This window comes from Haemaphysalis longicornis, unplaced genomic scaffold, assembly GCF_048455015.1.
Source record: "Haemaphysalis longicornis isolate Haplotype H1 unplaced genomic scaffold, Haemaphysalis longicornis Haplotype H1 scaffold_2, whole genome shotgun sequence".
NCBI classification, from domain to species: Eukaryota; Metazoa; Arthropoda; class Arachnida; order Ixodida; family Ixodidae; genus Haemaphysalis; species Haemaphysalis longicornis.
This window is the reverse complement of record NW_027526295.1, coordinates 62,088,009-62,101,529: the sequence shown is the minus strand read 5'-3', so window position 1 is coordinate 62,101,529 and position 13,521 is coordinate 62,088,009. Positions and strand designations below refer to the sequence as shown.

General features: G+C 48.8%; 1 protein-coding gene across 1 annotated transcript in view; it reads left to right on the top strand.

The window, feature by feature from the left end:
- Positions 1–13,082, top strand: part of LOC144168002 (uncharacterized) — a 19,819-nt gene extending 6,737 nt beyond the window's left edge. Inside the window, exons 4-5 of the mRNA XM_077697103.1 lie at positions 9,029–9,123; positions 13,052–13,082. Coding sequence (XP_077553229.1) covers positions 9,029–9,123; positions 13,052–13,082 — 126 coding nt within the window. The remainder of the gene's footprint in view (positions 1–9,028; positions 9,124–13,051) is intronic.
- Positions 13,083–13,521: the final 439 nt, after the last annotated feature.

The following is a 13,521-nucleotide window of genomic DNA, read 5'->3' as shown; positions in this document are numbered from 1 at the left end:
TCATCGAAACTCAGCTAAAATCTCGTTACTAGCGTCCAGGTTAGTTATTACCGGTGATGCCTTTACAAAAATCAAGAAATTATCGACATATGTAAACACGTTAAGGACTTTTCCTTTGTCAAGGTCACGCTCTAGATTCCGATCAATAATGGCCAAGAAGAGTTCACAGAGAACAGGTGCCACACATGATCCTATACAGATAACCCTTCGCTGCACGAACAACTCGTCCTTAAAAGATACGAAAAGATATGTGTTGCTGACACTGAACAGGCGCATTGTGGACAAGGCCGAGGATGAAGGTCGCGAACGCTGCCTGCTGGAGGGTGGGCACAGTCCGAGAAGAACAGTAAGGAAGGGGTCTACAATGCCTGCGGAGTGTACTCAAGGCGTTGTCAAGTACTTCCAGAACAACGATCTTGTGTTGCTGCAAGCTGACAAGTACGGAGTGTTGGTTGTCCTGCCATCTAGAGCATATTGCGAAAAGGGCCTTCAAGCTGTAAAAAAGAACTTCTCACGAAGGAAGGTGGTGTCCACGAAGGTAAAAGCAAGTGCTCTGGCTTTATACAAGGAACTGACCCTTAATATGGAGAAAAAGACAAAGCTGCCAAGAGGAGGGCGTGTACATTGCTAGTCCATCACGAGATAGCTTCGCGTTCAACCACCATCGTCCTCTTCCCGTAGGGCAACCGCTGAAGAAGAAGGAGAAGAAAACGAAGCTGCGAAGAGGAGGGCGTGTACGTTGCTAATCTATCACGAGATAGCTTCGCCTTCAACCACCATCGTCATCTTCCCGTAGGGGAACCGCTGAAGAAGAAGGAGAAGAAAACAAAGCTGCGAAGAGGAGGGCGTGTACGTTGCTGTCAGCCGGTTCACCAACGTCAACAATCTTTGCCTCACCAACGCTGACGGAGACAACCGAATCTACCATATAAAGGACAACATCGACAAGAACAAGATTGACGAGTTTCGGCACCTCGAGAACCACTGCCACTCACTGTCACACAACAGTACTTGCGTGCCTTTGCCACCGGTGTGGACCAGGGCGCGGAATTCACTTTGGCGCCACGAAACACCAGATCACTCAACATGACGGCAACACAATGGAACCACACGGAACCCCATGATGCTTCGCATCCTAATCAGGGTTCCCCACGGAGAGATGGTGTATTTTTTTATCAGTGTGCCTCTTTGGATAGTGAATAGAGTTGAAGGCTGGGACCTTGAAGGCAGGCGCCTTTGTTGGTGGCATGGGTTCAGGACCCTTAAGGAACTGCGCTGGTCTTAAACCAAAAAAGTTTATGTTTGCAGTTAAGATGTAAATTGGGGGGCGTAGGTAGTTTTCCATTCTGATTGTAGATATCAATATTTGTCTTTAGGATCTGTGGAAATCTTCAACAACGGTCGACCTGCCGTGTGAAATTGCGAAATGGAGAAAATGCGAAATGCCACTCATGTCACAAAAATGGATGATTTTTGTCACTGTGCCTCATTGGAACAGCGGATGAAGTTGAAGGCAGCGACCCTGTACCCAGGCGAATTTCTTGTCGGCTTGGGTTCAGGGCAAAACAGCGCACGAATCTTATACAAAAAGTTTATTTTGGCTCTCAAGGTGATTAAAATTGGGGGCTTGGATAGGGAATTTATCGTGTTTGCTTGTAGAAGGTTTTGCTGCCCGTAAATTTCATTTATATGTCTTCTATAGGCTTTATTTCATTCTCCCGTATTCTCTGTCTTTTAGTGCTTCTAGGACGGGTGAGGTGAGAATTGAATAAAACGAATTCCTATGTTTTATGAATGTCATGTAATGGGGTTCAGTGTACTCTGCGAATTTGTCTACCACTTCATTGACGACGTAGATGTGCTCCGTGGATGAGTTCCCTTTCGTAAACCCAGCCTGCTCTCTGCGTTTTTATGAATCCAGGCTGTCACCTACGAGGCCAACTATCATTTTGGTAGCACCTTGTAAGCAACACAAATTAGGCCGATGGGTCTGTAATTCTTCAGGTACTAGGCATCTCCCTTTTCATGAAGCAGGGTTGCCGTTTTTTGCAGGGTATGACCCTTTATAGGTTCTCAGGCATTCCCAAAATAGTACAGAAATTATATACAATACGTTTCTTGCAGCTTTGCCTATTTGCATGACTTTGAGAGCCTTGCCTACACCATCTTTAGTCACTAGTTTGACATCGCAAGTTGAGCTTGAACTATTTGTAGTTGTCTCTAATTAGACGGTTAGACGTCTGTGGATCACAGCCTTGTGTGGAACATTCTGCTGCCTTTATTATATCGTCCAATTCGTGCGTAATGTTAGCCACCGGGGCTCTGAATGCATACATTCAGTCTTTGAAGATTACTAGCTTTCTCTTAGTTTGCTTTCAAGCTTTTTCCTATTTGCAGCGTTTTCTCGATCAACACATTATAAAAGTAAGTACTAATGTCGATTGTTTCATTTTTGTTAATCAGTTTCAACCGATCGCAAATTCAATCTGATCTGCCGAGCTTGCCACTTCTTTATTCTTACGTTTAGGAAATATTTCCTTAAATTTCTTCATAATTTTTTTAGTTTGTTTCCTACTTTTGTTGCTTCTCCCACAGGCGCTGTTGATTCACTGATTTCCGATGTCATGCTGTCATTTCGCCTGTATATACTCACCTCATGCTCATCGTTTATAGGCGATAATTTATTTTGATTAGTAAGTTTAAACTCCTGCGATATAGTTCTGACCGAGTCTATGCGGGCTTCTTAGTTTTTTACGAGTTTCCTTTCTGTTTTGAGATTGAGCCTCAACTATAATCTAATAATCCTATGATTTCTGCTCCTAATCTTACCTAGCACCGCTACGTTTGGCTCAATGCTTCGGTTGTGGCTTAACATGAGGTCAATTTCGTTTTTTGTTGTGCGATCGGGACTGTTCCATGCCCATTTTACATTTTTTTTCGTTTTCAGAACCATGTGTTCATCATCCTCAACGTATTCCTCTCTGCGAATTCTCCCAGTGTATCTACTCGTGCAAATTCTCGCAGTGTATAACTGCGACTATTCCAACGGACCCTTCTGCCGCTTGCTTCTTTGTAACCTTTACGTTGAGGTCTCCTATCGGAATTGTGAATGGTATGGGTGTCTTTTTCATTGCTGATTGGACGTCCTCGTCTACGGCTACCTACGGCGTCATCGTCATAACTGGTTGTTGGCGCATTGGCCTGTACTCTCTTTAACCTCTATCGCTTGCTTAGCTTTATCGCAACAGCCCCCGCTCACGCGCAATGCGGAGAAACTCTCCCACGTTTCGTGCTATGTCTCTGTGATTAAAAATCCCACCCCGTGTTCTTTCTTCTCTTGTAGTCCAGTGTAGAGTGACCGCCATGAAGTCGTCTGCTTTCTTGCTAACTTCGCGTAACCCTATAATATCCAACCTATTGTCCGAAAGCTCTTCTAGTAGTACAGAAAAGCTTACCTCGATTGACAGGGTTCTGCGTTGAACGTTGCCATGGTCACGTTCCAAAGGCGGCCTGCCTGGAACAACAGATTCTTAGCACCCTCTGTTGTATTGCCGTTCTGACCGCTGCCGTGGACAGGTGATCTACAGAAGCTGGTGACTGAGGGCCGGGAGTTTATATGGTCAGTCCGGGCAGCCAGCGGCCATCTTCTACACCAGGGTGGCCAGATCTTTTCTGTTGAAGTAGTGCTGTTACTCTCCCTAATAGCCTTCCGAGTATTATTGAACCTTTCTAGCGTAGCCCTTTAGGTGTTAGGGATGAGGGTTACTTCCGGAGCAAGCAGCACTCCGCACATGCACGAGTTCGAGGTAGAAACCATGGCAGATGGAGAGAGAGCTAGAGAAGGTTCACGCGGGCAGCCTTGCAGCACACATTTGCAGTAATATTTAGCTAGCGCTTGTCAGTTGTTCTTTTTATACGCGCGGTTCTGAAGGAATAAGCTGAGCCGCTGGCTTAGTGATGAGAGATATACTGATGTCTGGCAATTGGAAAAGTACATCGATGGTATGCTCGCGTATATTGCTCTAATAAAGTGGCTAGTTTCAAGCTGATCAAGCTAAAAATGCCGCTGAAGGTGTATTAGCGTCCTCCTTTATTGCAATATTATTCTAAGCCCAGAAACCGTTATTCGTGTGGTCCACCGTCAACGGTGGTCTTTTCACAGTGCTGCGCAAACACTTGGAAATCACGTGATCTCTGCAGTCCGGAAATATCATGACCACGATAGGGCTGCAATGACTCTTTTTTTATATTTTCTACATAAAACCCTCTAAAAATATTGGTAGTTCTTAATCGGATGGCCAGAGCAAGGGACAGCACGTTTCTGTATGCCGAGCGGCTATTGAGCTTTCTAAACTTAGCGATGCTACCTGTGTCACCCTAGGCTGCCTTCCCATTCTTGACCCGGTATGGGCACGGTGTCTCTGACGTAGCTCTGACACCTTTATTAGTTGTTTTTTCCTTCGTGACTTGCGGCTGATGCCCCGGAACGCCTTTAGCTTTTCCAATAATCTTTGACCCCAGGCGAGCGACTATTTTCTTTTTTTCCAAATTTACCACAGCCGAATAGACCGGTATGGCTTGTGGTTACCACACAATTTTCACATCGCGTTCTACTAGCGCTGTGAATATTCCGCCTTTCCTTGTGTCTAAGTGCCTGTTTGATGCAGCGGTGCGGCTTTTTTTATCTATTTCAATGGTTGAAAGGCACCGCCGAGTGAATTACTTGATTTTGATTATTGATAAGCGCATTTACAGAAAATGCGCTTAACGAGGTGATTGAACTCGCAAAATCATCGAAACAGCCCCGCCATAACGCCAATATGTCCTTAGTGGCCACCCGGTCGCGGAAGTTAGCTAGCCTTGTTTTACTTGCCTTGACACCTATTCTTACGCGGCCATCCCCGTGCCAAGAAAACGAACATGTATATCTTATAAACTGTTGGTGCTACGAGGATCCAATTGGTATAAAGGTGCTCTAGAAGTTTAGGAAAGAGGGCGGGGAAAACATTACCAGATTTCCAGAAGAAAATGGAAACTTCGCGCAGCTCGGTGAAAACAAGTCGTCATCATTGGAAGGTTCTGGAAGCTTCGCCCAACGGTAATAGTGCAGGAGGCAGCCTTACTCACCTACTACCTGAAATTTAAGGTTTGATGAAATTTTGTCTGGTCGGGGGAGACGAAATGTTTTTGGGCAACTCAAGACCAGGACCTACAATACTATTGTCTTGTATTGGCAATCTAGGTGCACAGGAGAAGTATCTCTTATCAGCATGCGACACCTTTGCTCGAAAGTAAAGTTGATTCTCTCTCTCTCTCTCTCTCGAAAGTGAATTTTTCGCTACATTTTGTCCTCCCGAAAGCCGGGATGTACAGAGTTGCCGAATCTTCGACACAGAGAAAGCCATTATGTAAACTCTACTGAGGCAGGTTAATGACGACTTAGTGGTTACGGTTTACATGACTGCAGTCTTGCAGTTGGATAGACTTTGTCGACGCAAATAGTGTAGACAATGGGGACCCCCCCTGCTCCCTGAACGCCTTTTTTATTGCTTGGCACGCCATGTTACAACATAAAAACCCCATAGGCATACACAAAATGATTACAAATGGCTTGAAACATCAGTTTTACGTTATTAGTTCTATGGACAGGCGTGGACACCTTAAAATATATTATTATGTGGCAATGCGGCTGCAGTCATCAGAACGCAGGCAAGTACCCAAAGAAACCGACTGATCGGCTGCAGCTGAAGACTGCTACTGGATATAACAACTGCGTTTATATTGATTTACTTTTCACGATACAGGGACGCAAGATAGTTTCAGGCGTTTTACGTCAGAGGCATGTTCACACCTGTGAGTTTGCTACTTTTTCGTTCCGGAACTGGCAGTCACCACTACCAGAATAAACAGATATGTGCTGAAACTCACAGCCCAAAATTACTACAAAAAGCCCTTTTATTACTCACCATAATTTCTCTGCAGTGATTATTTGCAGTTAATGATGGCGAAACCGGACTAAAGTGTTTCACCATCACCGTAAAAACTAAGAAAATAAGTTCGGAAATGAAGAAATCGTCGTTTTCCTTAGGTGATTTGAGCTTCCCGCTTTGTGATTTTGAAAAACCAATCATGAAAAACCACTTTCCACGAGCCCTTCAATGTACTCACCTAAGCGTTCGGATCGCGTATTCATGGGTCAAATTATATCTAGACGAAGTTTCGCTAAAAGACGTTTGCTTGAAGGATCTGTCCTTTTGTTGGTTGAAACGTATTGGTGCCCTACACAGGCTGTTTTGATGTCAGCCGTGAAGGATGAGTTTGTCACAGTGTAAAAAATTTAATTATAGAAGAGCATGTCCGTTTTTCTGGGATTATTAAACCAGAGCCGAGGAAAGCAGCTATACTTTGTGTTAACTGTAGAAAGAGATGCCATTCGTACGCATGTAAACAATGAATTAACTGCACAAATAACATATTCCTACAAATTCGGTTACCTAAGAAATATGTGCTGAAGAACAGCAAGAGCGTGAGCTTCAGTGATAGACACGGGTCTAGCTCAGCAAGACAAACACGAACGACGAGAGTAAAAGATATATGAACAGTATGCAAAGACCCAAGAAGCGCGAATACAGGTTCCACTCGTTACCGATTTGATATCGTACAGGAGACCTGTTTAAGCTTGTACAGTTGCCTTACAGAGTTTGTACAGTTCTTGTACAGTTGCCATAAGCAAAAAAAAACACTAAGAAAAACACTTCCCCTCCCGAGGTGCCCGCACGACCTTCTCGCTGTGGTTCTGCAAAAAAGATAATCGAGCGCACGTGAGCGCGCGCTCCGTAAGGAAGGAACTGCTTGGTACAGGTTGATGATGATGATGATGCTCTCAAATGTTTTGGCACGTACCCACAAGGAGGGATTGATAAGAGATAACTGGCTCGTAGACATTCGTGAGGACCAACTCATACAATTTTTTTCCGGGAACGACCGAGGACGTAAAATAAAACTTCTTTATGATGATAACCAGAATTACACATTAATTAGCACCCTTAACCAATTCACACGACATCTTGAATACATTTCTATATTTTTTGAGCGACGACAGCTGCCGTGGCCCTTTATTCCAACACTCAGGCCGAGGAAAAAACCAACCGGTGATGATGATTATTGATAGGTGATAATGATGCCGAGGCCACCGGAGCTAACACTAATGATAGTGGGTGATTATGGAGAAGCGCCGGCAACATAACCCAAAGTACTCGGAGCGTAGTCACAGTATCCACATAATTTCTCCTACGCGAGAGGGAAGCGGCCTCCTTGCCAAGATTCAGTCGGGGGTATAGCGGTTGAATGCCTTAAGCCGGGTTACATGGCCGATTTCAGTACCACGGCGACGTTGGTCTGTAGGCGTAGTTACGGGGGTGATACGATCGGGTAGTATCCCGGGTTTTCAAATCTCCGCATTTCGGTGGTTCTAGCACCAGGGGGCTTAGTCTCGGGTATATATGTGACGTCATTCTGAGTAAATGGGTTCTTTGGCTTCACTACAAATCGGGCGCACGTCTCCTGCTTCGCCCTTCGAGGCCGTCGCCGAAGCGGCACCACAATGTCGCCGAAACGCTAGTCCTTTTTCGGCACTGAAGCAGATCGCATCGCGCACATCATTGAGTCAGCCAGGCCGGTGGGCTCCACCGATGTCGACGAGTACAAGTACCTCGTTCAGGGCCCCGCGGCTCATTTTAGCGGCTCTACTTCACACGGAGCCAACCGTATTGTGCAGTTCCAAAATTTACGTCACGCAGAAACAGAATCAACAATCAGGAAACAATTGCAGGAAACAATTGCAATCAACAAACAATTGCAGGAAAGATTGTGGCAGAACAATAAAGCTGAACCTTCTTTACGCCTTCACATGTGGCTAGAACGTACTTACTTGAGTGCACTCATAAGTACGATAGTATGAACTACCCAAATTCTGAGACCGTAAATGCTACCCGCCGCGGTGGTTCAGTGGTTAAGGCGTTGCGCTGCTGAGCACGAGGTCACGGGTTCGATTCCTGGCCACGGCGGCCGCTTTTCTGATGGAGGCGAAAAGCAAAAACGCCCGTGTGTACGACATTTCGGCGCACGTTAAAGATCCCCAGGTGGTCAAAATTAATCCGGAGCCCTCCACAACGGCGCGCCTCATCGCCTGCGTTGCGTCGGCGCGTTAAACACCACAATCAATCAACAACCGACTTCGTGCGCCGTGTGCAGTATGTGGGTCGACAGTGGAATGTCGGCTCCGACGAAGCATCCCCACTCGTTGACCAACCTACAGTGGGACTTGCGTTTGATCGCACCAGGGAACGTCTGCTCGCAGAAGGCCCGGCCCTGACGTTTGACAAAGTCATCCACGTCATCCAAAAGGTAACTGAATTCCAGGGTGTAACGCAACGATATCGAGCAGCTAGAGAACAGATAGTTCAACGATCGACGGGACTCGGGGAACTCGACCGCTTCGAGCTCCACGTCGTGAATTTCAATCCACTACGTTCAGAACCAGCCACCGAAGTTCACCGCCAATAACTTGTGGCAGTTGTAACCGAACATGGCATCCACTTCAACAGTGCCCAGCCTTTAGAAAAACGCGCTACACGTAAACGAGGCCACTTCAGGAATGCCTGCAGTATGCCGCGTCCTTCATCCAAACATCCGTCATTACCTCGTGTGAAAACACAAACCCGGTCACCGGTGCGAAACATCGACACCCCGCCCAGCGAAAACAAGGAACATGTGATCGTTATTCAGAGCGGCGAACATGCAAGTCCACCATGCGAAGGATTGTACTTTGATGACAAGGTGACTGGCACCTCACTTTCTCTGTTCGTATCTGAGCTAGCAGAAAGCAAACAGAGAGAATCGCAGCTGGCTCAGCTAAAAAATGCTGCTGCTAAAATCGCAACCAGCAGATCTTCGAGAGAAAGTACCAGGGAACTCGTCTGAACTTCAGGAGAGAACAAGTGAATCTCAAGAGTGTCTCCTTCAAGAGGTTCAAGAGAAAAAAGCTGGCAAGCCCGAGGGAGACTCCGAGACGGCCGACGAAGAGGCCAAGCCCAAGATCCAGGACGTCGAATATAACCACGAGTCCGCTGATAAGGACAAGAAAAAGAAGAAAAAAAGGGGGAGACAAGGGCGATGGGGGGTACGCCAGAAACAGTGCTGTGTGTGCGGAGTGAAAGTTCGGTGGTGTGGAGAGAGTGCAAATGAACTATAAAAATTACACCATCTTCCCTTGGGAAACCCTGATGAGGATGCGAAGCATCATGGGGGTTCCGTGTAGTTCCATTGTGTTGCCGTTATGTTGAGTGATCAGGTGTTTAGTAGCGCTAGAGGAAATTCCGCGTCCAGCTTCACACCGCTGGCAAAGGCGCGTAAGTACTGTTGTGTGACAGTGAGTTGGCGGCAGTTCTCGAGGCACCGAAACTCGTCAATCATGTTCTTGTCGATGTTGTCGTCTCTGTGGTAGAATCGGTAGTCTCCGTCAGCGTTGGTGAGGTAAAGGTTGTTGACGTTGGTGCACCGGCTGAGAGCAACGTACAAGCCCTCCTCGTCGCAGCTTTGTCTTCTTCTCCTTCTTCTTTAGCGGTTCTTTTATGGGAAGATGACGACGGTGGTTGAACGCGAAGCTATCTCGTGATGGATTAGCAACGTACACGCTCTCCTCTTCGCAGCTTTGTCTTCTTCTCCTTCTTTTTCTTCAGTGTTCCCCCTTACGGGAAGATGACGACGGTGGTTGAACGCGAAGCTATGTCGTGATGGATTCTTTGGTTGGCCAATCCCTAGGGGCATGCTGCCATAATTATATTCAGAGGCGCTGCGGACCGGGCACGGACCAGTGACAGGCCCGCGAACAAGAGATGCTTCGCATCTAAGCGTTGGTGAGGTAAAAGGTGTTGACGTTGGTGCACCGGCAGATAGCGACGTACACGCCCTCCTCTTTGCAACTTTTTAGTCTCCTTCTCTTTTAGCGGGTCTCTTACGGGAAGATAACGACGGTGGTTGAACGCGAAGCTATCTCGTGATGGATTTTTTGGTTGACCAATCCCTCGGGCATCCTGCCACAATCATAATCAGAGGCGCTGCTGACGGGGCACGGACAAGTGACACCCCCCGGGCAAGAGATGCTCCGCATCTGAAAAGTGTTTCGCAGGGAATTATAAACCCTGCGACGGGTAGCATATCCTCTCCGAAAGAAGGGTGGACAGAGCAGAGAAGGAATTTTCAGCAGCTGTGTTTGTGTCGTTAATTTAGGTTATTTTATTTTCGGTAGGTAGCCTTTCCTCCCAAGTGGGAGTGGTTTGAAGGGGGGAAGTATGTAGTATCCGGGTTTTTCGCCTCTCGGCATTTCGGTGGCTCTACCACCAGGGGGCTCCGCAGCGGGTATATATATATATGTGACGTCACTCTGAATAATGGGCTCTTTGGTTTGACTCTAACTCGAGCGCAGGTCTCCTGCTCTGCCCTTCGGCGCCATCGCCGACGAGACAACACAGATAGTTGACAGGAGAAGTTTCTTCAAAGATTTGATATGAGCCAAAAAAACGGCGGAGGAACATCTCGCACAGTCCGGGGCGGCGAACAGGTGTCCATGGCAGTACTTTACCCCCAGGCCGGAACCGGCCACAGCGATGGTTCGCGTCGTAGCGGGTTATTCGTTCAGGCTGCTTACTTTTCATTCGACGTTGCGCAAGGTCTAGGCAGTGTGCGAGCCGCGAAACGTACTGCTCATGAGATGTTGCATCACAGGCGACAGGAGCGTAGAAAAAACCTGTTTCGAAAGTAATAGAAGGGGAGTGGCCAAAGACGACAAAGAATGGTCAATACCCTGCAATATTTTCCTTTGCAGAGTTGTAAGCGAAGGTTACAAAAGGTAGGATAGCGTTGCAGTTGCGATGAGCAGGACTAATGTACATGCAGAGAATGTCCGACAGAGTTTGATGAAATCGCTTTTGATTAATTGAATGATTGTAGGGTTTAACCCGCCAACGCAACGTAGGCGGTGAGGCACGCCGTAGTGAAGGGCGCCAGATTAATTTTGACGACCTGTGAATTTTTAACGTGCGCCAAAATTGCGTACAAACGGGGATTTTTGCTTTCAGCCCCCATCAGAAAGGCGGCCGCCGCGGCCCAGAATCAAACCAGCAACTTCATGCGATGAAATCGCTCGGTCAAACTGTTCGTCTGGGGATGGAAGCCGGACGTTGTTTCATGCGCCGTGTTGGAACCACGCAGAAGCTCATCAACAACCGTAGCGAGAAAAACCCTGCTGCGATCGCTCAGAAGGACGCATGGTGCTCCACGGCGCAAAATTGTGTTGTGCAGGATGAAGTCTGCCACTTCCGCGGTGGTGCCATAGCGGATGGCCGCAGTTTCGGCGTTTCGAGTTAAATGATCGACGGCTGTAACTATGCATCGGTATCCCCATTGGGTCGCATGTAGCAGTCCATACAACTCGATGCCTACGCTCTCAACGGGAGCCGAAGGACACGGAAGAGGCTGCAGTAGTCCGGTCGGAGGAGTAGTCGACCGTTAGCGGTGCTCGCAAAAGGCCCAGTAGTGGACGTAGTTGGCCACAGCTTCAACATCGTTACCTTCAACCGATACTGGCAACATGTTCGACGGGGGTTCTTGTGGAGTTGTTATTGTCCCGATAGATGCTGTTTGCCCTCCAGAAACTCCATGACTTAGTTTTCCGAGAGGTGGGTGGGGTGATGCACGACAGGGTAAAGCGGAGATACAGATCGCCGAAATGGTGATGGGGAACGACGTCGTGGTAGGAGGAGATCATCACCGTGGCGGAGATGGTTAACACCTCTGGCGGCAGCCGTAACGAAGGTTTGGTCCGACGTGTTCGTAAGTGTCGCAACCACGTCGCTCATCAATTTAAAGCCTCCTACAGAACCGCGAAATTTGCCCGCGAATTTCGCAGTAGAAACATACCGGTCGCTTGAAAGAGTGCTCAGGGCGCTGGGGTCGTCATGCTGGATAGTAAGGCTGCGGTCTACAGACCGGGTTGACTGGCTGCCCGGCCACAGTGGAATGCTGGTCAACAAAGGCACCGGCGGCCGCGCCAGGGAGGCCCACCAGGAGGGCACCCCAGTTTCCCAAGAATGTCACCGCGTTCGACGAGGCCCGCACTGCCCTGACCCACAGGGTGCAGGCAATGCACCCCGCCCCTCTGGTTGGCGAGCGGCCTGGCGCCCAGACCATTGCCCGCACGCATCAGCAGGGACGCCCGCTGCCTGTTTCTCCGCATGCGGCTCAACTGCTGCAATGTGGCAGTGCGTCTGCACCGACACGGGCGCAAGGACTCCCCTACATGTGCGGACTGTTCCGAACTGGAGACGCTCGAGCACCTACTCTGCTTCTGTCCCCGCCACGTGGGCCCGAGAGCCGAGCTCTACAGAACGCTCCACTGTCCAGGCCTTCCCAGCGCCGGCATGGAGGACCTTCTGTTCCCAAAGGCGCCTGCGGCAAGCCAACGGGAAGTCTCTGCTTATCTGCTTAATTTCCTGGAGACGACCGGCCTTACGCTCTGGCTGTAGCCCGGAGTGCAGTGATTGACTGATGTGCCCGGACTGAAAGCTTTCTAGTATTGCCAGCTCCCTTTATACCTTTCTCTCTCTCTCTCTCTCTCTTACAACTTTATCCTATCACCCCCCCCTCTAATTCCCTTCCCCTGCACTGGGTTGTATGCAGGTGAGCTCCCTGCCGAGATCAAAATAACCCCAGTGAACTTCTTTTCCTTTTCCCGTCGCAAACCACAACCCTCCGTCCCCCCCGCCCGCCCCCCCCCCCCCCCGCAGCTAGCGTACCTGTTGGGAGGGCTCCCCAGCCGTTTTTCAACACAAAATCTCTTACGTGTTGGGGTGGTTCCTGGGAGGTGCGTTGCCTCCAGTTAACACTCCGAGCCCTTTAGGCTTCCTCCTAACGTCGACTTGATAGCCAGTGCCTCGCAGACCTCGATAGCCCGCATTGACTTATAATCTAACTCCTATTTGCTCTCCCGCAGCATCCGGACGGCGCTCCTGACGTCCTTCTGAAAGGCTTCTGGTTCCTCCGCGGTGGGGCTACCGATCTCCTGCAAACGATTCGCGGTGCGCCGTTCCCCGGAAATACTGCTGGTTTGCCCTCCAGCTGTAGTACACGCCGGCTGCTAGTTAGGAGAAGCCTCTCCGCATGTCCGCAACTCTAAACATGGTGGGCAAGAACCGTATGCCGAAGCCCCCATGTCGCTGGGTAGGCGAAGGACAAAATGCTTAACGGGTTCAGTTTTCTCTGCCCAAAAGGAAGAGCCGAAAGAGTGGCACGCTTTCGTGCTACCCGCGTGGTTGGTCGCGTCACGCGGGCAATATAGAAGAAAGCCGACGCCGCGGACGACCTAATAACGAACGCCCGTTCTGTCAGAGACAGGGCAAGCTCCTACGCCACCGTCGATTTCGTTTCGGCGACTGCCCGCAGCTCCCTCCATGACTTCCTCTC